The sequence below is a fragment of the Pyrus communis genome, chromosome 2 (genome assembly GCF_963583255.1).
Source record: "Pyrus communis chromosome 2, drPyrComm1.1, whole genome shotgun sequence".
Taxonomy (NCBI): domain Eukaryota; kingdom Viridiplantae; phylum Streptophyta; class Magnoliopsida; order Rosales; family Rosaceae; genus Pyrus; species Pyrus communis.
Window position 1 is genome coordinate 18,964,541 of NC_084804.1, and position 25,435 is coordinate 18,989,975.

The 25,435-nt window shown below is 38.6% G+C and overlaps 2 protein-coding genes across 2 annotated transcripts; one reads left to right on the forward strand and one right to left on the reverse strand.

The window, feature by feature from the left end:
• The first annotated feature begins 16,041 nt into the window (after window positions 1-16,041).
• Window positions 16,042-19,443, forward strand: LOC137725164 (magnesium transporter MRS2-3-like). The gene is made up of 6 exons (XM_068463756.1): window positions 16,042-16,615; window positions 16,770-16,979; window positions 17,072-17,200; window positions 17,341-17,504; window positions 17,592-17,820; window positions 18,611-19,443. The coding sequence occupies exons 1-6, from the start codon at window positions 16,163-16,165 to the stop codon at window positions 18,896-18,898; spliced, it is 1,473 nt and encodes a 490-aa protein (XP_068319857.1). The 5' UTR covers window positions 16,042-16,162; the 3' UTR covers window positions 18,899-19,443.
• Window positions 19,444-19,564: 121 nt separating this feature from the next.
• LOC137725166 (uncharacterized) lies at window positions 19,565-21,478 on the reverse strand. The gene is made up of 3 exons (XM_068463757.1): window positions 21,190-21,478; window positions 20,167-20,640; window positions 19,565-19,945 (listed from the first exon to the last, which is right to left on the reverse strand). The coding sequence occupies exons 1-3, from the start codon at window positions 21,456-21,458 to the stop codon at window positions 19,633-19,635; spliced, it is 1,056 nt and encodes a 351-aa protein (XP_068319858.1). The 5' UTR covers window positions 21,459-21,478; the 3' UTR covers window positions 19,565-19,632.
• Window positions 21,479-25,435: the final 3,957 nt, after the last annotated feature.

A 25,435-nucleotide genomic window follows, 5' to 3' on the forward strand; every position in this document is an offset into this window, starting at 1 on the left:
AAATAAAAAGCATTATAACAAGTAGAAGAGACCTTATCAAGAGTAGTCTGCGCTTCAACAATACAAAAAAGGTTTAGTTTGTTAATCCTACGCGAAAATCTAAATTATGACACGAAATCAAGTCTAAATAGACCCATGCAATTCCATAACATGCTTCTTATCAGTTAATGTCTTCAACACAAAGACTACCTGCTTCTGCAACAAACTCCTCCCTGGTCGTCTTCGTGAAGAAAGTCTACTCCTTCAGCGTCCTGCTCAGTGAAACCAATGATCGGTCCAGGTACAGCATCTATGGCTTGAACTTGGATGACCGATCTCACCTGCTAGATCTTCCTCTTCTTGAAATTGTTGGTGGCCCCCAGATATTTAGATTCAACGAAGATGCTGTTGATTTAGATTGTCTTGGTCAGGAGTTCGGCATCGATATTTATGCCTTTCCTTGGCTATATTGCTAGCTTGTTGACATACTTATCACATCTACCTTCCTTCACCAACCTCTCAAGATACCTTTTCCAAGTGAGGCAATCCTTGGTTGTGCGTCTGGAACCCCCCATGAAATGCGTAATACTTCGACTGGTCCAGCTTAGAAGTATCTCCCTTCATAGGTTGTGGCATCTTGAACCATGGCTCGCCCTTGAGTTCATAGAGGGTCTAGTTGATCGGGATTGAGAACTTGGTGAACACCTTAGGTGTTGAGCTTATTTTCGCCGAGGATCGGTCCCTACGCTTGCTTTTTGGCTTGCTTTTGTCATTGAGCTACTTCTCGCTCATCTTTTTCTAGAACTGGCTTTGAGTCTTTTCGTGGCTGTTCAGGTGGCTTCTGGGCGCGCTTGGCTTCATCCCAGAGTTCTTTTCTGCTAAAGCATAAAAGTTTGCCAAAGTAAAGTCATTGCCCATGATTAGCTCTCCAAAAAATGGGTAATCTACTGGGAGCCCTTTCCTAAAAGCTGAGCTTGCATGGTATTGTCACATCTGACGATCTTTGCCTTCTCCGCCTTAAACTTCTTAACATACGTGCAAATCGACTCTTTCGGAACCTTCTTCATGTTGAATAAGTGGTGAAACTTCTTCTTGATCGGGCGATAAGACGAATATTCTCTAGTGAAAACCAACAAAAGTTTGTGGAAGTTCCAGATTGAGCACGACAGTAGGATATGAAACCATTCTTGTGCCTCGCCCCGCAACTTTGTGGTGAAAATCTTGCACATGAGAGCGTCTTCGTTGCCGTAAAGAATCATGGTATTGCGTTAATGCTTCAAGTGCCTATATGAATCTTCATCTCATTTGAAAAGGGTGAAATGTGGTAGGCCAAACTTCTGTGGTGGCTCTGTATGCTCAATCTCATCTGTGAATGGTGACCTGCTCTTCGAATCGCATCGTCAATGGTTTCAAAACACTGGAATCTGTGCAGCTGCTATACTATGAGCCTTTGTAATTCCTCTTGGATTTGCCTTTGCTGACCTACTAGCTTGTGCTACTTTTTTGCTTGTTCTGTTCATCTGTGCCACGGTCGCAATGCATGTGGTTCGTCTCTAGCTGGTGAAGAGCTGCTCGATGTTACACTTGGCGTAGGTTGCTAGTTGAACTCGAGCTGAACTACTTTCGTGTTTCTTTCTGTCTTTTGTGCTACTACTTACTCTGGTGTTTCATAGGATGATCCCCTTAAAGGCCTAGTTGCGAATGGACGCTTCACTGAAAATGTCTGGAATGCTTGTCAAAATGCGGACTCAACCTCGAATGTACACTGACTCATAGGACAAACGGGGAATGAACGCTTCATTATACACTAAGGCAGAATAAGACGCTTTCCCGAGGGCTATGCTGAGATAGTACACTACCCGAACACTCGGTTCGTGGCGGGTTGAAAGACTGCTTGCTGGGACGCTGATGGAAAGAGTAAGGACCTTTCGACCTTGTCCTGTTTCTAGACACCTCGTGTGGGGTGCGTTGTGTCTCGATACGCTCAATGAGTTGATTCACCAAGGTCGTCTACTACACGAAGGCGCTGGTTAAGTCAACAACCTGCCGGGATAAGTGTTGTTAGCCATTTGGGATGGAATAGCTCAGATGATGGTCTAGTCGTTAGAATCCAAATCGTTTGAAATGGTCTTCGACCGGTTTAGGTCGCGAGGTAAATCGTTGAAGTGGGTCATGAGGCAGGCCAACTTGCTTAGCTGGCTAGGCCGTGAGCTGGGACTTGCTAGGCTTACGCGTGAGCCGCTGCCCATTGGCATGTGCTACGTGTTCAGCTGTCGCATGCCCCTTCTAGACTTGGGCTGCTTTTGCAGCAAGTGGGATGAGCTTCTTGCCCTGGGCCTATTAAGGCATCTGCTCTAGTTTGGGCCTCCTACCCTTGATGCTCCGCTATTGCACCATACGCATAAGCCTCGACTTGGGCTGCTGCTACTACTGCAATCGTCATTGTCGTGGGCTGCTCAGTAGTGGCTGTGGGACTATGATTTTCCAGGGTCGTAATAAGGTTATCCAAATACAATTACTTTAGAAGTCTGATCATGGACTCACCAGCTTCGGGCAGAGCTATATTAGACAAAATAGCGGTGCCATCATCACTTAACTCAAGGGCACTAGGCGAAGTCCTAGCGACTTTGCTGGATAACCATGCTTGCTCTGCAAGGCACGGGATCTTATCCAGATATAGACACAATCAAATTATATAAGTCTTGGAGTTCCTACAATCTAGGAATTGGCATGCGCCGTAAGTAATCACAACTCCTAACAGGATGCAATATTTACTTCTAGATATCTTCTAGGATTCTCCCGACTTAGAACGAGGACTCTATCCTGAAAGATTTCTCTCCCTACAATATAAATACACCCATTTAGAGTTCATCTATGGTAACACATTAAAATTCTCTTACACACTGCTTAAGTCTAAAATCATTCACTAACTTGACCGTCGGAGAGCTTTTGCCAGCACATACCCCCTCCTTCATGGCCCTAGGCTTGCTAACGGTAGTTTTACTATTTTCCAGGCTGGTCAGATTGGTACTCGATTGCCCTCACAGAGGAGCGCAAAATTGGTTCTATTAGTGGCCACAACAATGATGGTGTTCTGGAGCGGTTAGGCTTCTTATGTCGTCGTGTTAAGCCTCGATGACTGTCGTCGTGGGGCCACATCCTTATCTCCATACTTTGGTCCAAATCCTTGAACGTATAGGGTTCTGCTCATCGTGGTTTCGGAATTTTCTACCATTGTATCTTTTCTCTCGGGACTGATCAAGAAAATTTTCTAAGAAAAATTAAATGATGTTGCATATGAGAAATTCAATGTAGAAATTTCCAAAAACCAATTGAGAGATTCTTTTTCAAGTATTTCAATCAAGCTCTCAATAGAAATACCAATTTGTGGTAGCAAATTCCGCCGTCGTCGATCTTGACGAAAATGTACCTACAAAATAATCAACACATTTGATAAAAAAAATAAAAATATCTAAGCCTCATGCGTCCACAAGATGGGGAGGTTAGGCCAATGAATATCTGATGCCTAAGTTAGTTTCTTTTAAAAGAGTGAGTGTAAAGCTTACTGAAATTTGGTAGAGATAGAGGTATTTATAAATAAGAAGGGGCCGGCCATAATGTTAAGGTTTTGCCCTACACATGGTGGCATCCTATTGGCCAAAGCGTATGGAAATAATATTCCCAAGATATTAATTAAGAAATAATATCTTGGGATAATGATGGAAGTCTCCCTAATTGATTGAGATAGCGATTACTTACTTGATGGAGTCAATTTTCAATTGGGAATGCATTAAATATGCGATTTGGTGATTAATCTCTATCTTTAATGTTTTTTACTTTTCATTGCCATGAACAGGGGAGCTATGGGTAGTTGCAATCAGTTGCTTAGACTTCCAGGGATACTGAGCTGCATGTGGGGATATTTAAGAGCCCTACCCATTTAATAAGGGCAGTCTTGTCTTTCTTAAATAAAAGTCCACGCGTTGCCTCTAGGAAGCATTTTTTGTTTAAATTAATATACTCAAAGCAAATATAGGCACTCATCCAAATTTAATTCCCGTGTGCAATTTTGCAGGGAGGGGGACAAATAGCAGACAGCAGACTTCAGTTCTACACAATGTTTTGATATGATTAGTACGTGGTTACATTATTCTCTTGACAACTAGCTATTTCCTCCCTACAAATACTGACAGCAGAGTTCGCTCTCATTTCCTTGCTTCTATTAATTCCGTCCAACACTGACTAACATGGATTAAGGGGTTTTTGAATATTAGTCCTTGCAAAAGAATAGAATTTAAATAAATAAATTATAATAAAAAAAAATAATAAAAAAAACCTAACTTTAGATTATATATTCAATTTAATCCCTTAAAGTGTACTTTTATGAAAATTTATTATATGCACATGATTAGTGCTTTCAATAATAAATGACCATAAATAAGAAAATATTAAAAGAAATTAGTGACACATAAATATGTAAATACATAACTGTACAAAAATGGTTGTACCAAAATGTTTGCACCAACATATATTATAATGAATCTAAATGTATGTACCAAAATGTCAATACCGAAATGTATGTACTAAAATATATGTACCGAAATGTACGTACTAAAATGTTTGTACTAAAATGTATTATATTGAATTAATGTACTTACATATTTGTATCAATGGATATACTGAAATGCATCAAATGAATTAATGTACCTAAATGAACATTATACTAATGGTATATTCCTATTATATATATATATATATATATATATATTAGTTTACCTAATTGTAGACATCAAAATATATTTTGATAAATGAAATGTAATTAATACATTAAAAAGAGGGAAAAAAAAAAGAAGAAAGAAATAAAGCATCAATATATAATTACACAACGTTGTAATCCAAAACTCATCTTTTTTTTTAGGATTAAAATGAAGTTTTCGAATTAAAAAGTGCATCTATGGCATCCACATCACCCTTGTTTTCTCCTTTCCCATGCTCTCTTATCCCAATAGACTACCCTAAATCCGTTGGCATGGAAATCCCCGTCAGCAAATAGAAAATCTCATAAAGCGACTCCGAGCTCATTGATTCAATCAAGTTCTCCACCAAGCTTAAAAACCCGAATATGAGATTTATTAAACATTACCTCGACTAAAATCGATTGTACTTTCTGTTATGTGGCTGAACAGGAAGCACTACTTCAACTAATATTTTTTTTTTAGCCAAAAGAAACAATAATTAATCTGTTCCCTACTTCAACTCATCTTTCTCCTTCCCTTCTCTACAAATGTTATTTTAATTTCTGATTAATATTGAGGGTGTTTGAAAAAAAATTATGAGTTCTTGTTTCTAGGGCTTTATCTTCAAAGAGACTTTGTTGAGTTTGAATTTATACCAGTTTTCTAAAAGTCTCCGCCTAAGCTAGGCAGCTGATCATCACCTCAATTAATCTCTAGACATTTAAAAAAATAAGAAAGGACACCTAGACATTCCCAGGCACCACCTTGCCCGCCTAGACCTACCTAGCACTCGTCGATTGCCTAAGGCGCGACTCTCACTTAGACATAAAATAGATTTATAGCTCATTTTGTCATTTTATATTTTCAATAAGTTTTAAAAGACTTATTGGATACTTGGATGAACATTTCCTTAGGATGAAGGGAGGTTGTACAAACTTCAAATCCTTATCCTTAACCTGGTGGTAGGGATACAACTCTAAAATGGGCTTGGTCTGGGAGGAACATGAGGCTGTATAATCACCCCAAAAAAGGTGAAAATGGGAGAGAGTAGCTCTAAGGGCAAGAAGAAGGCAGTGGCAAGACTCCAGAATATGAGCTTGAGGGAGAGGTGCGTGGAGGCTAAAAGGCCAATATATGCTAAGGAAAAGATGCATGAAGTTCCTATTGCCTATCAGGAGTTCTGGGACTACATGGAAGAGATCTTTGAGGCGGAGAAAAAAGCAATGATTGTGAAAACAGAGGAAGGTTCTTAGTGCGATTGTGGATAACATTCAACAGCTGCAATGTCACCATGATACACCTACTGTGGAACTGCCGTGGTCTTGGTTTGCTCAGAGTAATTAGGGCCTTACATGGGCCAATTCAAAAGTATAGACCATCTATGATATTTCTCACTGAAACAAAAATGAACGATCATAGAATTGAAGATGTTAGATGACGTATGGTTTACTCGAGGCATTTAATGTTTCCCTAATCGAGAGAGCTGGTGGTTTAAGCATGTGGTGGGATGACTCTCTAGAGGTGGAAGTTGGTTTCTCCTCAAAACACATCATTGACGCATGAATTAGAATTGTGGGCTTGCAAAATTGTGTGTGGGTCACCTGGGTATATGGCACTTCTTATTGGGCTGATTAGAGAATGATTGTATTGTATTGTAGTTGTAACTAAATAGGTTCTCCAACCACTTCTACTTAGCTTGGGTAGCCATGACATATTGCTAGGTGTCACTCATGGTTTGTGGAAACCCTGAAGATTAACAATCACTAATCTTCATCATAGGGAGCACTGAAAGTAAGTTTCAATTCACAATCAATTAGTAAGAGTACGATCACCTACTGCCTCGCTAATTAGAACCTAATAGATCATACACAGTGTAAGGATAAGTGTGAATAAATATCAATGAGATGGATAAGCTGATGCGAGAATTAAACGCACACAAATTAAACCCTATTTGTGACAATTGTAGTAATGATGTAAGTAGGGATCGTTCTAACCGGGGATTAACTAGGGGTGCTAATCTAATTTGAATTGACTAAAAAACATAAAAACTAAACGTAAAGACTCTTAACAAGACTACTATGACTCAGAACAGCATTGAAACACTCAAACTGCCTAAAACAATCAAATTGACTCAAACAGAAACTAGAACTTGATTTGGACGAATTTGAAAGTGTTTATGACTCCAAATGCTTAAAGACACAAAATAAACAGATTTGAATGACTAAGACTCAACAAAATATGGGGGGATTGTGTTTGGACGAGATTAAATTAAATGGACAGATTATAATTAAAACAGATTGTGATGAATCAATGGATGATGGAATAGCTAAGGGGTTCTTCTCCACACATGTTACACTTGCATACAAGATGATTTTCAGTTGGTCTTTCGATAAATTATGAAACTCAACACCCCGGGTTAATTAGGTCCGCTTAAATTAACCGTCAAGTTCTCCTTTAAGTTAATGAATTGGATGGGTTTGCGCAACGCAATTCACAACATTCTCCAAAAGTCCTTTACGTGAAAAGCACAATAAAGATACAATCAAAGATCATTAAGCATCATGAAAACTATAAGTGTTGACGAGGCCTTCGTTACTATGATGAGCATGAAACTAGTGCCAAGAATTCATTTAACGCGATTGTTTATAAGCAACCTCCACTACTTGTGAATATAAGTTCATAACTATTAGGTGAAACTCACTTATATTCTAGCGTCGTATTCATGCATGAAAATTAAGCGTGCACTCTTAATAAACATAGATAAATAAGTTATCAATCAAACAGTTAAACAAATTGAATCCACAACTTATGAAATTCCAACCAAAGGTAATCAATTCATATTGCAAGCATAAACATGGTTTCGAATCACCCTCTAGCTAAAGGGGGTTTAGTTCCTCATACATACAAGACAAAGAGAATTGAAATTAAACATTGAAATCAAAGGAAAAGAAACACCTAAACATTCCAACATCTCAAACTTGAATTGTATGAACGTTTAGGCCCTCTTCTCTTCCTCTTTGTTGCGGCACAAGGTCTAAGGATAGTGTTTTGGAGGGTATTTGTATGTGGAATAGAGTGGGGAGTGGTGGAAATGGAAGCAATGGAGGAGAAAAGGTGCAGAAAATGGAAGGGGATGCACGGCAAGAATGGGCTGTTTTGTGTTGGTGTGTTGTGTGATTGTTTTGTGTTGAATGGGAATGGTGTGTATGAATACATTGCATGGTTTTATAGGGAGAGAATGGATGGGAGAGCATGTTAATGGCAGCTATGAGGGAATGATTAAAGAGGGAATGCATGTGGAATGACAACTAGGTTGGTTGGTGGAAAGCTGAAAATGCAAAGGGGAATGCTGGAAATGGGATGGAAGGCACGGCAAAGGCTTGTTTGGGTGATTATGGGTGCATGTGGCTGAAATATAGAATGGGAATGCATGTGGCTGCAAGCTAGGGTGAATGATTAAGAATGCATGTGGATTAAAGAGGGAATATGGAAGTGAATGTGCAGAAAATGATAGAATGGGAAAACATGTGGCTGCAAGGTTAAAGGGCTAGGGTTTAAGTGCATAAAATGGACCCAAAATGCTCCCCCTTGCACGGCAAAGGAAGGGAAATAGGGTTAAGCCCACAGCAAGGTTGTGTAATTGGGTTAGGGCCATTGTTTTGTGTTCTCAAGTGCCTACAAGGCCTTCAATTTCGTCCAACACTTTGGCTCCAAGCATAAGTTATCCATCCTTAGCCCAAAAGTGCTCCAAAAGGCTCCAAAATGCACTTCTTTGCTCCTTTAGCCCTTAGAAACTGAAAACATACGAAAATAACTTAAAAGACTTAAAGAACTAAGAAATAACAACGTAAATGCACAAGAACAAGCCAACTAAGTTGCCTAAATATGCTCCTATCATAAGCAATTAAATAGTTTAATTGATAACAGTCGAATATTAATTAATTATACAAAAGGTTCATATTGGGCTTTGAGTTAGTTTCAGGGTTCGAGGCCCAAAAAAATTTTGATCCATATAGCCTATTAAGCTTAAGATTGTGTAACAACTTAAACTAAATGGGGCAAACAGCCCATTGACTTTAGATGGCCCGGCAAACAAGGGAAAAGTTTTTAATTTCCATCATGCCACTCAAATTTGAGTGGGTCTAAAAGGGTATTTATAACTCAAACCTTATTAGGGTTGTAAGAAAGGAATCTTAGAGGAACAACAATCACACATTCCTCTCCTTATAGCCGGCCATGTTAGAGAGATTTCACTAGCATCAAATCTCTCCTAGGTCATTCATCTCACCTTCACATCTCCATCATTGGTGTGGTGAGTTTGGAACTTGGAGAATCTTTTAACAAGAAGCAAATGAGCCAAATACATGGAGCATATGAAGAGGAATGAAGGTCCTCACATGGGTAATAACCTTGTGAAAACAAGGAAGAGCTTCAAGGGTATGAATGCTTAAACTTTCATCTTACCTTTTATGAAAAGAGTCTTGGTTCACCACTCACTAGGCCATGAATGTCATGGGATTTAGATTTGTTTTTGAGTTCATGCTTTACTTTTAATTGTTAATATATGCATGCATTGCTCAAATGATCTCTACATAGTCAATATTTTTCCTTTAGGGCTTTGAATCGAGCTATGGCAAACCATGGATGATCTCTTTAAGCGGCGGTGTTCTCCCTCTCTGTTGTGCCCTCTTTGAAATGCCCATGATGGATCCATGGAGCATCTTTTCCTCTTGTGCTCGTGGGTGGAGACCATTTGGTTTGGTGGTCCTCTAAATTACAAAATTAATCGGGCTGGTATCTCCACCTTGGCAAATTGGTTGTCCTTCCTCATAAGCTCTAATATTGGCTCGAATGTGGAAATTAGAAGGATACTATCACATGCTACTTTACATGTTGGCATATCTGAAAGGCCAGATGTAATTACATCTTCAATCAGAAGGTCATAACACTTCAACAAGTTCTTATATCTATCTTTTCTACGGCTAGAGCATTTTTGGAGGTCTCTTGTGGACCTAGTGTGAACCCTCGGATGGAACAAATAGTGCACTCTACGTTGGTACGTTGGTCTCCTCCTTGCTCCCTTTTTACAAAATTAAACGTGGATACAAGTTGGACTACTACCATTGGTATTGGGCATGCTCGCAAGAAACAATGATGGCCTATTTGTTGCAGCAAGAAAGTTGAAGATTAAGGAGCCGAGTGTTGTAACGGCGGAGGTGTAGCAATTTTATATGGCTTGAGTTTGCCATTTCTCTAGGCATGGATATGATTACTGCTGAGTCCGACTTAAAGGAAAATATTTCTTGCTTGTTGGACTCTTCAATGATAGGCAGTTGGGAGGCCTTTCCTACCTTAGTGAAAATCATGCTGCTTGGGAAGTCTTTTCATGCTTATCGCTGGTCTTGGGTTTTAAGATCGGCCAACATGGCGGCGGACCGTTTAGTGTCGAAAAGAAATTCAGAGATGTGCAACTTCACTTGGGTTAATCGATCCCCATCTTCATTCGTTCATGCTCTAAACAATGATGGTTTATCTTGCCCTCCTCAATTCCTTGAAATCGGTAGTGAAGGAGGCAACGTTATAGCATTTGTTGCGACGTCTTATCCCTTTGTACCCCCTTCATTACCTTATTTATGTCCTTAGTTTATTTGTTGCTTACTTTCTTTGTGGGTTTCCTTTGTACTCTTGGCTTTTGTCTTGGTTATAAGAATAAAAAAAAAATTTACCCTAATATTCTATTACTAACTTCTACACATGCTTACAAGGATTCACCAACTACTAGACCAATGCTCTAATACCACTTGAAGAAATAATTTGTGAAAAACAAGTTCATTTGAGCAACATCTATGCATGCAATTAACAATTAAAAGTGGAATCATGCTTGTAGGCACTCAAATATAAAACTTTACCCATGAAATTCAAGGCCTAGTAGTTGTGGTGAACCAAGACTCAACTCAAGAACAAAGTGAGTTGAGAAATTTTATACCTTTGTTGAATCCTCTTTGCATAAGCAAAGGCTAATCACCTAAGAGAGAGGGCCTTCATTCTTTACTTCTTAGCTCCATAGATTTCTTGGAGGATGATGGTTGAATGGATTCTCCAAGTTCCCAAGAAGGGGAACCTTTAAGTTTCCACACCAATGAGGGACTTGAAGAAGAGATGAGTGACCTTGGAGGATGATTTGACACACCTGAACCGAAATGTCCACTGGGACTCCAAGTCGACCTGTGCTGGCTGACACCTGGAAGGTGACGAAGCTATAAAGTATAATGATGTGGAAAATGTGAATAAATTTGAACCTAAAAGTACGTAAAGACCAGAGTGCGTTGTGAGAAGGAATGAACCCATTTCACACGCGACTTCAGAGCTAAGTAAAGTACAGTAGTGTGGGTAAGGATCATACCCTCAGAGGTAGCCACCCATACTGAGATTCGCCAAGAATCCTTGTTGATACGAACTTTCAGTAGCTAAAACCTGGAGGGGCAAAAAAATAAAAAATGTGAGTGGGCAAAAACAAAGCTTTTTAGAACCATTTCTCTTTCCAAAAATAATAACCCCTCACCGTAAAACCTGTATAATTTTCCAGAAAATAATAATACATACGTAAATAAAAATCAGGCTTGAGAGCAATGAAAACCAAAGTGAGTGCCATGTCAAGTATCTCAGTAATAAATATGTAAGCCAAGTGATGCAAATCAATATAAAAGATATATCAGCCGGAGTCACCTAACATGACATGTACGGCTGAATCTATAACTCATAAACAATTCCTGCACACGAGTCAGAACCACATAATGTGGTCTGTACGACAGGCTATGTGTAAATAAATACGCTCAAGTGCTACAATCACATGAAGGTTGTGCAAAGTATCGCAAGTCACCTATGAGTCGATACCACCTAATATGGTTTATACGACAGGTTGGCACCTGCCTTGGATCCAAGGTGAGCATGTGGTGCGGGAGGTGAACGATCACGTGAAGGCTAAGCCCTGAACTCGGGCGGAGCACTAACACCAGGGTGTAGGATAATGAGTACCAAATGCATCCAGGCATAACCATATACATCATAATGTATTCATCTGTAACTAACCTCGGCTTCATAGCATCATGCAACATTATGCATGACAACATTAATGCATATACTAAAATATAACGCAAGTATGACATGGCATTTCAATCACATTTCATTTAAAACAATTTTTAGGAAAAACGTTACATACATATATATAGAAAATCAAAAGCCCACTCACCTGGAGTCCGCGCTACAACTCCTTAACGTAAATATCGAGATGTCTCGAACGACAGTCGCCTAAAACAAATATCAAATCACATCTTAGAATCCTTACTGATAGAACATGTAATTTACATAAAACACATCCCCCAAGGACGATCTAGAATGATTTGAGACCTATTGACCAAAAGTCAACCATGGGTCAAAGATCGATGGTAGGGTCCACAAACCTACGTAGCTCAATCTGGAAGATCCGCTCCTCAGATTTCCGATCAATAACTTTCAAAGATCCACATTATGTTTCTAAAACATCATCCTAAAATTTCATTATGATCCAACGGTTGGATCTCCGCCAATTGCAAATTTAAGTGGCGGTTAACGTTTTATTTTACAAATTTACAAATCCAGTTCGGGAAGATCTGTGCATCGGATTCTCGATCCATAAGTTCCTACGATCCTCAAATATTACGTACTAAAACATATTAAATTTTGGTGACAATCCAACAGTCAGATCGTCAATTCATATTTCTACCAAGCAACGTACCTTAATCAAACTAGATTCACAATAATCAAATCACATCATATGGATATCAAATCTAAGATCAATGTATAGATTTAACATAAAATAGCATCGGTGATCCACTGGCCACGCGCCGTTGCCGGTGGCGGTTGGCCGCCCTGACTCGTCGAAAAGTTCAACTATTTCTAAAAATTCTCAAATTTTACAGGAATGAAGATCTCAATGAGTAGAGCAACTTTCATACCTGTCACTAAGGCCAATTTGACCGGGAAAAGCTCCAATTTAGCTCGAACCATACGGAACCCTAAACTTGGGTGTGTTCGATTCAACCACCAAATTCACTCCAACGCCTCAAACATTGCTTGGGCTTTGTTCCTGAGGTTGAGGGGAGCCTAGTGGTGGTGGTAATTTGCTGGGTCAACTTCACGATCGTCGAATTTCGCCAGGGCACCCATGGGTTTCATTCTACTTGAATTCAAGCTCAAACCCAATAAAATTTAGTTGGAAATGGAAGAGGGGAAGATAAGGATTAGTTTTTGGGTGGTGGTGAGGGTTAGATCGGCGAAAAACCAACGGAAAAATGTCAAGAAGGCGGTGGTGGGGGTGATGCCCGACGGGTTACACGGGCCAACTCGTGTCTCCCCTCATTTTCTTCTCTCCTTTCCCCTCCTTGCTCATGTTTCTGATTGGTCACCTTCCTCCCTCCTTTCCTTCTTTCTCTTCTCTCCTTCTCATCCCAGCAGTCGATTTCTTTCATTCCTTCCATCCCAGCCACACACGTGGCCTCACAGATCTTTGCTCCAGAAATCTGGAGCCTTCCAAGTTAAATAAAATTACCAAAATATCCCTAACTTTAAACATTAATAACTCTTCTGTTAAAACTCCAAATCACGCCCTGTTTGCGCCCTGTGCGTCTGTAGCGATGCGTACTACAAGAATATGCCAAGAAAACGAACCTTAAGTAACATGACACGATAGTCAACAAAAGTCAACACTTTGCCTCGAAGGGCATTTTCGTAACTTCACTTATTAAAATTATAAAAATCATAATTTTTAGGAACAGGCTGTTAGAAACAAAATCATGAGGGCATGATCGGGGCCCAAAGCGAACAATATCGTGCTACGGTGGAGTCGAGCTCGGGATGTGATGGGGGCCCGGGCCAGGATGTGACATGATTGATGTATAGTCACTTCAATTTCCTTAAGAGATAACCCTTATGAATTTTGGCTATATAGTCACTTCACTTAAGTGACAAAAAGTACCAAAAAACCTTTCATTCATGATATAGCCAACCTTCTAAAGGATTTGGGATGTTTGGGCCCTTTTGAGTCTTTATTCATTAAGTTGTCATACAACTTAAGTTAATGGGCTTGACGGTTCTAAGCCCAATGGGCCTTAAGGTCCAATAATTACTCAAACGAACTTATTCGTTTGATTAATTAACATATTAATTAATCCTAGCCATAAATAATTAAATAATTAAACAAGTTAATTATCCTTACTCATCTCCATTATTTCTTCAATCTCTACCTTACACGGTGTACGATCCATTAGGTTCTTTTTAGCAAGGCAGTGGACGATTAGAACTCTTCAAATCGAATGTGAATTGAAACTTATTTTTCAATTCTCCCATTAGTGATTATACACCTTTAGGGCTTCCACAAACCATAAGTGACACCTAGTAGTATGTCATGGCTACCCAAGCTAATCACAAGAGGTGGAGAACCTATTCAATTTGGGATTACAATGCAATATGGTCTTTCTCTAATACAATACTCTTAACCACATTGCTTGGTTTGATAGTTTATTTATGTCTACTATCCAATTTGATTCTCTTACTTATATGATTACCTTGAATGTGATTTGGAATGACTTATTAAATCTCATTCATACTCTGGCCAGAGATTCTTAATCATATCATAGAGAATTCTCCCTCAAACGGTTTGAAGGTTAGAGATCCATTGTTGCACATTAACTTGCCTTGCCTCCATGACTAAGTGGCTTAACCCCAACTATGTTATGGACACCTTCTGATAGAGTGACTTTGAGATAGTCTAAGATCAAGGACCTAACCATAAGACAACTATGATGCCTCAGGTCAAATGACTACTTTGCATTATCCCAACCTTGAGTTCTCATGTGACATGAGTATAAGAACTCCTTGTTGATCGCGTTCAGTGGACTCATTCTCTATTGAGCACCTACATGTTTGTCTTGGTTTCAGTCACACTAATGACTCGAGGCCTGTCACTCTCTCTAAGAGAAGACATAGTACGTACTGATCTTAAAGGACTGTCAATGGCCAATTGGCAATCCTATGATCAGGAACGTTTAGGATATGTATACGAAAAAGAATGGTCTCATGAATCTAACTTCTTTAGATCGCATTCTCTCCAATTACATATTCCTTGGACTTATCACTTAAGCATATAACATTTATATGAGACAGTTTTAAACAATAATCTTTGCCCTTTATATTAAACTAGATTAGTTTAACATGTGAAATGTCCGTAAAGTATCATCATATGATTGGCTTTAGGGCACATTTCCAACATCAGCTTTATTAGTAGAACTTGTATTTTGGCAATTATGGCCTGAACATATGATTATGCATGTATTAGAGAGTCGTAGACCCATGAAGTGTGGTCCTTCGGGGATGAGTTGAAATAAATGTGATTCTTACCAGGGATTTTAATTTGGATTTATCCCTATTTTAGGGGAAGTTTTGCCAAATTTTCAATAGATTTTAATAGTTGATAGGTTTAGTTATGACTTCGTCACCCATCCGGGTGATGGCTAGCACGCCTCGACTTAGGTGCTACTAGATTTTCGATTCGGGGTGTCATGATTGGGGTTATGGATTCATTTAGGGTTTTGGTTGTTTTGGGATTTGTTAGCTCATAAGTGGGTTACGCTACATTTTGGTGTTATGGTTTTTTTAGTTGTTAGTTTAGTCATTTGGATTTGTCGCATTTACAGTTATGTAATCTTGAATTTCGTATCTTGTACACGTGTTTGATATATTGTTAAAATTGTTTAATAAATATCGTTATTTTTTAGAAAGAAATAAAGTAAGCTCCCAGTTTTTTTATTTTTTTTATTTTTTGCCAAGAAATAGAAAATATATAAAAATATTAGACAATTTTGGAGATTAGTTCCTAAATTTGGCCCAATTGAAGTTTTAGTCCTTGAAATAAAAAATTCATGAGTGTTAACTGTGAACTTTACATAAATTGTCACACATTATTTACTGTGAACTTTACATAAATTGTCACACATTATAGTAAATTCATAGGCCAATACTCACAGATTTATTTAGAAAACTATTATTAGCACTTCAAAAATTTCATCTACGTTCCTCACAAGTGTATTTTTATTTCTAGTATAAAAAGTTTGGAGTGCAAAATGAAAATTTTGAAATACCAATAACAATTCTTTTTATTTAATTACAATAATTCAATGAAATTAATAAAATCCTGTTAATTAAAATTGAAAAACCAATCCTGCAATTAAGTCGGATATTAATCTTGTTTACCATTTATAAACCCAAAATCATCAAATCTTGCGCACCAGGGCATGCAATCAACTAGGAAAGTGACACATGATAAAAACGGTCTCATCTTTGTGAGAAAGAGCAAAACAGAGAGATAGGAGAGAGAGGAGGGATCGGCCCGCAAATCCCAATCCCTTACAGCCATGAGAGTCCTTCATCCCACAAACCATCCATCAAAGTCGGGCACAGCCCCAGCTGAGGACGACCCTGACGCAACCCGACCCACTATGCCCGGCCTGGGCATGTCGGTGGCCGGCGGTCTACGGAAGAAGGGGCTTGGCGTGCGGCCATGGTTGCTTCTGGACTCGAGCGGGCAAGCCCAGGTGGTAGAGGTCGGCAAGCACGCCATCATGCGGCGTACAGGTCTACCCGCTCGGGACCTTCGGATCCTGGACCCGCTTCTTTCATACCCGTCTACGGTTCTGGGTCGAGAGCGAGCTATCGTGATCAACTTGGAGCACATCAAGGCCATCATCACCGCCCAGGAGGTCCTGCTGCTCAATTCCCGAGACCCTTCTGTGACTCCATTTATTGAGGAGCTTCAGCGGCGGCTTTTGCGCCACCACCAAGCCACCACCAAACCCGCAAAAACCCAGGTTCCAAAAAGTTTCAATTTTTCGCCTAATCACCGTTCTTTACGATTGTAATTGTGATTTTTTGTATTGGGTTGTGTTGTGTTGTTAATTGTGATTTTGGTATTGTTTTTAATTGTGATTTTGGTTTTGTGTTGTTAATTTTGGGTGTGTGAAGGAGGGCAATGGCGAAGAATCGAATTGGTATGGCATGGAAGAAGCAGAGGCAGATGCACAGGTGAGAGGAGCGGCTGGTGGAAATGGGGAAGGGGAGGCAACTGGGAAGCAAGGTCTGGAGGATAATCGTGATGGTTTGAAGGTCCTGCCTTTTGAGTTTGTTGCATTGGAGGCATGCCTTGAGGCTGCTTGCAGTGTCTTAGAGAATGAAGTAAGTGAATATCATTTTCCAGACTGCCTCATTCAATAATCCGTTCCATCCTTTCTAACTTGTTTTCCTTGTTTTTGTGGATTTGATAATAGGCACGGACATTGGAACAAGAAGCTCATCCAGCTTTAGATAAGCTCACTTCAAAGATTAGTACTCTCAATTTAGAACGCGTCCGCCAAATCAAGAGTCGCTTGGTTGCAATTACCGGCCGTGTTCAGAAGGTTAGCATAGCATTTGATAATCCAGACCCTTTCCTTTCATGGTAAAAAATAGGTGTCAGGCTTTTTCCGTGGATTAACCAATGCATGAACTAGATCACTTGCTTGGTGCTAAACTTGTTGTGTATTATGTTGGCCTCTAGGTGAGGGATGAACTAGAACACTTGCTTGATGATGACGAAGATATGGCGGAAATGTATCTAACTGACAAGTTGGTTCAGCAACATCTTGAAAATTCGTCCACTTCCTCCTTGGGTGAGAGAGATGACATGGATCCTGAAGCTCCACGATCAGACATGGATGACAGGCAAGGCAACTCATAATCTCATTCTCATTTTAATTTAGAGGAATGCCAGTTCTTCACTTCTTTAATTTTCCTATTGTATTGTATCAGGGGTCCAACTGAAATTTCAACGGAAGCTGGTGGGGATCCCTTGAATTTTGATGGTGATCCTCAAAACAGTGATAACCACCGGCCTCAATATCTTAGAAGGGACAGCCATGTGACCACAACTAGCTCCTCACATAGTGCTATGGGAAAGGTCCTTGATGTAGAAGAGCTTGAAATGCTTTTGGAGGCATATTTTGTGCAGATTGATGGTACACTAAACAAGCTATCCACGGTACGCAAGTACATTTTACCTCTCAATTTTGTTCAGTTCAAATATCTGTAAGTGAACATAATTTAAAATAGAGAGTGGTGACATAGAGGATGGTGATGCCAGCAGCCAGCCTAACACTTGCACTGGAGGTCAGTTCAGCGATTGCCATCTTCACAACGCCAGCCATTGCTGGTATCTGGGGGCTGCTCCCATGAGCAGTGCCCATGGCAGTGGATGGGCGCTTTCTCATTAAGGCTAGTAAAATTAAAAAGAAATACAAAAGATATGGTTAAACATATTTTAGTAATATTGGGGTTGGATAGTAGGTGGGTTAGTAAAGGTTTTCCTAAGTTGAGGTTCATCTGTTGTAATCAATTTCTTCTGAGGAGCATAAATATACATCTGTTTGTCTTATGGTCAGTGTTGTTGCATATGAGAATTGCAACCATGATCAGTGTTAGGCTTTCCCTTGGTTTAGGGAAATTCTTCACAGTTAGCTATGAAATCGCTGTTTTTCTGCAACAGTTTTAACTCCGTCGATAGTATCTCTTGATAGAGACTATGATTGAGATGCAGATAATGTGAACTCTTTTTCTCGCCTGTTTGATTACAATTTTTCCTAATGAAAGATATAGATCATGTCTTGTGAAGTTTAAGGATTAATATTTTTTTATGTAATTCATCGTTATTCATGGAATCTCTTCCTCTTATCATCAACGAATCTCTTCATGCATTATGTTCGTTTTAATATTTGTAGTGTTTCATTTTTTGTATATGTTTTTTTCTATTTTACATTGTTGTCTTTTTGCAGTTGAGGGAGTATGTTGACGACACGGAGGATTACATCAACATAATGTTGGATGACAAACAGAACCATCTCCTGCAAATGGGGGTCATGTTGACAACAGCAACCCTCGTTGTGAGTGCCTTTGTTGTTGTAGCTGGTGTCTTCGGCATGAATATCCAAATTGAGCTATTTGATAAAGACAAAGCAGGGATGCGAGAGTTCCTCTGGACTATCGGTGGCAGCACTGGCGGGACCATATTCTTATATGTGATAGCTATTGGATGGTGCAAGCATAAGCGCTTGCTGGAGTAGTGACGACAGGCTGTTTATCATCAAGAACGTACCTAAAACGGAAGTGTATGCTGTGTTTTGGTAGACGTCCTTTGGCGACACCAGCACTACTCTATGCAGCTTCTTCGTTTACTGTACGTAATGCCAATATGCACGCAATAAATATCCACATTCGCATTGTTCTTTGTTTTCGTAAGAGAATAATGTTTCAGGGTGTGGAGGAGGATCTAAATGGTTCGATCCCTCCTCCTACCTTGTGCTCCTGACCATTAACTGGAATACTAGTCGAGGAACCGATGAAGAATGGGTCGAAGTTTGAGGAATCTTAGGCGGCCTGAATTGGCAGAACTTAACTCACAATGCATCCTGTATGGCATTTTGAGTTTTACATGTAACAAACTTGAATTTGAGATTGGTCGTGTGTGACCGGAGTCCTGTCCTGCGGTGTCGGTAAATGTTCCTTTGAAGTGGCAGTTTGACATTTGCAACGGAGACTTGTTAAAAGCACAATAAGTAAAACTTCAACATGTATCAAGTAAAGCTACTACAAATTAGTTCTAACGCTACTTATCTTTCCAATAGTGACGGATGTCTTAGGTTCGAATCTCCGCATCGCGCGTATAAGTAAAATATATATTGGTGTTTTGGAGCTTGTGGGTGATACGTGACTGAATATAGATGTCTTAGTTGCACCAATCTTGTTTATTTGGATGAATGTTTTTAACAGCAGTACACATATGTTGCGTCTTCACAAGTCATCTATCTTTGTTTCCGTCCACATCGATTATTTCCGGATGAATGTATATGATTTCTTCCTTGAGTTGCACGCCAAATTTCTGATCAACCTTTTCCTTCACTAGAGCAAGGAGGTGAAGCATGTCTTGAGAGGTTGAGCCACCGCAGTTTTTGAAGAAATTTGCATGCACTTTGGATACCATTGCCCCTCCCACTCTAAAACCTTTCAACCCGGCTTTCTCAATCAACTCAGCTGCTGCAACTCCCATATCCAATGGATTGCGGAAGACCGAACCAGCAGTTTGTTCCCCAACCGGTTGAGACATTCTTCTCCTGCAAATTTAGCCACACTACACCCATAAGCGTCTGCAAATCACCTCCTTTTCCTATAAGAATTTTAAACGTGCAAGGAAAGTGATATCTCACGCCCTTGATTATTTCTAGCATTTGGATTCAATAAATCAAAGGAGAATTAGGGGACATAAATAAAAACGAGTGTGCGGAAATCATTCCCCGTTGGAAAAACCTCTCTCTCTCTAGATGAACTAGACTACCTTTCCATGTATTCATGCTGCCTTCTCTTTGCTGATCCTGAATGCTGCAGTTCAAACGTAACAGCAATGATGGCTGCCAATTCTTCCATCACTTGAAATGGAGATGACCTATACCTGAAAACGAGATCAGTCCTGCTAAACCTAAGAAACTTCCCATCCATTGTTACAAATTCAACACTACGTATAGCATTAGCAGTCTCCTGCCCGTTTGCTCCAGCATTCATATAAGTAGCTCCTCCCACAGTACCAGGAATTCCTCCAGCAAACTCGAGTCCTGTGAATCCTTCATTCGAGCATTGCACCCCTAATCGGTTAAATCGAAAGCCACTTCCAACTCTGTATATACCAGGTTCCTTCTTCTCCAAGAACTCGATCCGGTTCAATATTACACAACCATCAAAACCCACATCATCAAACAAACAGTTAGAGCCTTTACCAATGACAACGAACCTGATTGAGTGCTCACGGCAGAATCTGCATAGTTTTCAACCAAGCAAACCATTTTACTGAATTTGGTTCCAGTTTGTAATAAATTAGTTTACCTCGTTAACTCGGAAAAAATTGTCTGCAAAATTTTTTGTCTTCATGAAAAGCAAAATAGAAGATCAGATGGAATGCTAAACAGACAATGGGCCTGGTAGAAGCAAAAACCGCTTTCTGCCAACTAACAGTGCTTCTCACTACGTTTGATTGAATTTTTTTTAAGCACTTCTAGTTTGTAGAAGCGCTTTTTGGAGAAGCACTTCAAAGTGTAGCACTTGTATTTTTAGTAAAAATTCAACCTTCTTCAAATAAAATGACTACTAGGTTAAAGCGCTTATGAACAAAAGTGCTTTCTACAAAAACAATCTCAAACAGGCCCATTTCAGACAGATTAAAATGCATAAATGTATTTGCAACCCAGAATTAAAAAAAATAAAAAATAAAAAAAACCCCAGAAATCAGCTTTCAGAATTTGAGACCACAATCAAATTCAGAGGATGTATTGCATTATATAATTAGAAAAGAAATGCAGAACAACACCTGATAGCAGAAACAAGTTGGGTCTGATCGAATACTTGGATAAAATAATTGCAAGGGCCTCCAATGCCCCAAGTGCTGAGATCCTTCAACTGCTTCTTCCCCCGAATAAATTTCAACCCTTTGCAGTTGTGGGTTTGTCTTTGGTCTTTGCTGAAGCTGCTGCTTTGACTGCACAGAAAGGGAAAAGGGCCTCTGGTTCTTGGTGCATGCAGCAAGATCCCAGGAGACCTGTAGCAGGGAGGGATTGACAGGGAAGGAGAAGGGCTCATTGTTAACAGTTTTACATGCGTTCTTGGAACAACTGTTCGTTTTTTTTTTTTACTTTGCACTACTCATTAGTTGAAAACTATTCACACTATTGGGCTTTTCCAAAATAAAAGTCAATCTCAACTAGAGCCCACAACCAAAACATTGTTCTAAATTGAGCCCAACCCTAAAGAAAATTGTAACAATAGTCCCTCAACTAAAAATTCATGACCGTTGGTCCCTTAACTCATCAAAATGTGTAGTTATAGTCTTTTTCGCCAACTCTGCCAAAATGAGTTATGTTGGAAGGATCATTGCTACAATTGGGTTAAAGTTGAGGGATCATTGCTCCAATTGGGTTGAAGTTATGAGACCATTTCTCCAATTGGCTAAAGTTGATAGATCATTGCTACAATTTTACTCATTTTTTTTTCCATATTTGCCACTAGATTCAACCTCACGTGTGTGGCACGTGACTTATCTTGATGGAAGTTCTAACAGAGTTGACGAAAATGACCATAGCTGCACATTTTGAAGAGTTAAGTGATCAATAATCATGAATTTTTAGTTAAGGGACCAGTGCTCCAATTAGATTAAAGTTGAGGAATTATTACTATAATTTCCTCTCCAACGATATTTAGCCCAAGCTATCCGCTATTCATTTTCTACTTCATATCATTCCTATATTTAGTAAAATTCCAAATATTGACTTTTACAAGATTTTCTTTCTTTCAAGATTAGGTCTTTTTACATATGCCTCTTGTAACTTTGTAAGAATTAAGTTGTGACAAGATGTAGCCCTTTCATTTATGTAATTGTCTTGACAATTTGAGACTTATTCTTTCTTTTGTGTCAATAGGATGAAAATATGAGTTTAGAATTAGTTTTTCTTCTTTTCCCGTAGTTTGATCTGTTAACATATTTCCATTATTGATGGTAAATGCACAAAAAATGTCCCGGTGGTAACTGCAATCTTCTTTCATACTTTTTATAAGCTCAACTCTTATTTTTGGTGTGGAGTAAGATACTAAGATTGTACATATTAGGTTTTTATTTTTTATTTTTTTATAGTAAGGAATAAAAATTCGAATTTGAAAATATTTAGGCTTTTTAATCAAAATGGTTCCTGAGATTTGCATAGCTCCTCACTCTGGTCCCTGAGATTTGAAATCGATAAAATTGGTCCCTGAATTTATCCTTAATCAATCATTTTGGTCATTCCTTAAAAAATCTCCATAAATTAAGGATAAAATGACAAAAATATCATCAATTTTTGTTAAGTCATTTGGGCCTATTGTTTATTATATTGAGGGTAATTTTGTCATTTTGATCTTTATTTAACACAATTTTTCACCGAATGACCAAAATATTGATGGTGCACAATCTTAGGGACTATTTCTATTGATTTCAAATCTCATAGACTAAATTGAAGAGTTAGGCAAATCTCATGGACCATTTTAACTAAAAAACTACAAAAATAGGTATTGGGCAAGTACACAGTAAAGTTTACATTGGCCGAACCCCGAACATATTTGCAGTAAATCTACCACATTTGTTTCTCAACCCCTATAATTGGGTGTAATAATTAAGAACTTTTGCTAGGATGAAAAGCTTTCACTTTCTATCTGATGGACATCGATCAAGATCTCTAATTCTAAGAAGGTAGATCTCTGCATTGCTCCTATAGCTGCAGGTGCAGGTACCTTCTGACTAATTCATAATTTTTCATGCAGGACATGCAGGTCCATGGAAGAGACGATAAGAGCTGCTGAGACTCTGTCTTACTAATTGGGAACACTTGAAATTAAATGGCACTGGAGGCAGCTGGGACTCAATGTTACAACACAATAAGAAACAACAAAACCCTTCCCTTACTTCCTTTCCCCCTTTATTCTAATATGTTTGCAGCAATTGGAGGTTTTGTCTTGTAGGTGGTTGGAAGGGCAAATGGTGTTTTCCCCCATACCTTTTTTTATTCTTATCCAGTTATCTATGCTTTTCTGCAATATGATGGAATGCAGTGAGGCAAAACATGACTAGCCATCACTATATATATCTTTGACTTTAAATTGCTTTAAATTGCTGGATATTCTTTTAGAATAATAATTGAACTCGATACTTCTTATAGATAAATTATAATTTGACAAAATGCATAACTTTTCATTTTGTTGTTTTATAATCACTTATGTATATGTCAGTTTGTAATTTATAATGAAGTGAGAATAGCTCATTAACTATAAGCAGTCAATCTGCATTCTTTGTTTTATTATATGTTTCTTTCCTTTTTTTTTGGGTTTTGATTGACCATGCATGGAAGATTCCCATTACTGAAACCCCAAATTTAAAAAACCCAAAACAACATGTGGGTAGGACTTGGAATTTTGACAACTTTGACATCCTAAATTCCCAAGTTCCATTTTATCTTTATCCTCTTTCAAACTTTTGAATAGAAACAAAGTTTTTATTCCAATAGGAATTGGATTTTAGGGAATAAAGAATGCCAACGAATGACACATAATTGTCATGACATAAAGTCCAATGACAGCTTCACAGCAGACAAGCTTGGAGTGTACAAAATTACATCAACAAATAGTATTTAAAATAGTAAATAACAAATAAAAAAATGGGATCCTTCCAAATGAGATAAAGAAGCACAGATTAAACAAGATGGGGGCATGTTCCATTGGGTCAGGGAGATCTCAGGCAGGATCTCCTGGCCTTTAGAGAAAAAAATCATGGAAAAAATGCATATCAATATTCCAACATTTTAGTTTGGCCTTTCCCTCCCTCGTTTTTCTATACTCTGATTAGACTGCCCATCACCCATTACACTTTACATCATCCTGTCTGGATTTTCATATGCATTTTAAGCCCTAAATTTTTTAAGAGAGAACAGGTATATGATTATTCAGCATGCATGGATGGAGCATTTGTCTGGACACTAGGGACATCAAGGGTCTTGTCCTTATTAATGCCTAAAGTTTTTATTTTTATATTTTTCCAAGATTTTGGTTTTACGATCTGGACAGATTGATTGAAAGCTTTATCTAAAATGCAGATTTGATGAGGAAATCCCACCTAATCAAATGTGATGATGATTCAGCCATTTTATCACGTAATTTGTGTACTAGCAAAAAGAGTTAGGTGGATTCTTCATTTTTGTCCTTACTATTTGATTTAGCTGGTTTAATTAATTATTGGAAACAGCTATCTTCCTTGTTATGCTGAAAAAGTACATGAATTAGGTGGGGAATAATGGCTTTTGACAAATTTGGAAAAGAAACTCAAAATCAAATAGTAGTAGGAAGAACTCACGATATTAAACCTCAAATTTTCTCATTTAATTGTTATGAAAACAACCATTTTTTGACTTCTGGTTTTCCTTAAGTTATGGAATTAGAAAACTTGGAGACATTTTAGGCACTGCAATGGCATGGTAAAAATAGCATGAGGATACACAAAAAAGTAGAACAACGATTTTCACTCTTTGTATTTTCATGTACACTTTAATTTATTTATGATATTCAAGTCGAATAATGCAAATAAGAATCAATGAACAAAAAATAACATAAATGTACATAAAAAGAAAATGAGTGTGCATAGCTTATTTCGAAAAAATTAAGTGCTGCATTGGATACACATAGACTGCCTAAATAAAAAGGCTTAGCCCTTTTCTAAATTGTTGAAAAGGTGGTAGGGGAGGTATAGTAAGTTAAAGAGGTCACCTCATTTGCACCACCTTTCCCACCGCATTGACAAGTAAAAGAAAAATAGAAAAGAAATGAAAAAAAAAAAAGGAACATGCAAGATCCCTTTCGAGATCCAATTCCATCTAACTTTTGCAGCCTCTGTAGATCCCACCATTCCCTAGTACTAGAGCTAGCAACTATTTCAGCAGCTGCCATACAATCATGTGGCTAGTAGAAATACAAAGAGCAGCAGCTGATGAAGATTCCCTTTTCCCTTAACCTTTCCCTTATATCTCATTCCCATTCCCTAG

Coding starts and splice junctions, on each gene's coding strand:
- LOC137725164 (XM_068463756.1), top strand. CDS start 16,163: ATGAGAGTCCTTCATCCCACAAACCATCCATCAAAGTCGGGCACAGCC. Junction 16,980..17,071: donor GCAGTGTCTTAGAGAATGAA/GTAAGTGAATAT, acceptor ATTTGATAATAG/GCACGGACATTGGAACAAGA. Junction 17,821..18,610: donor CACTAAACAAGCTATCCACG/GTACGCAAGTAC, acceptor GTCTTTTTGCAG/TTGAGGGAGTATGTTGACGA.
- LOC137725166 (XM_068463757.1), bottom strand. CDS start 21,458: ATGAGCCCTTCTCCTTCCCTGTCAATCCCTCCCTGCTACAGGTCTCCT. Junction 20,641..21,189: donor CAACTTGTTTCTGCTATCAG/GTGTTGTTCTGC, acceptor AAAACTATGCAG/ATTCTGCCGTGAGCACTCAA. Junction 19,946..20,166: donor CAGCATGAATACATGGAAAG/GTAGTCTAGTTC, acceptor CTAAATTTGCAG/GAGAAGAATGTCTCAACCGG.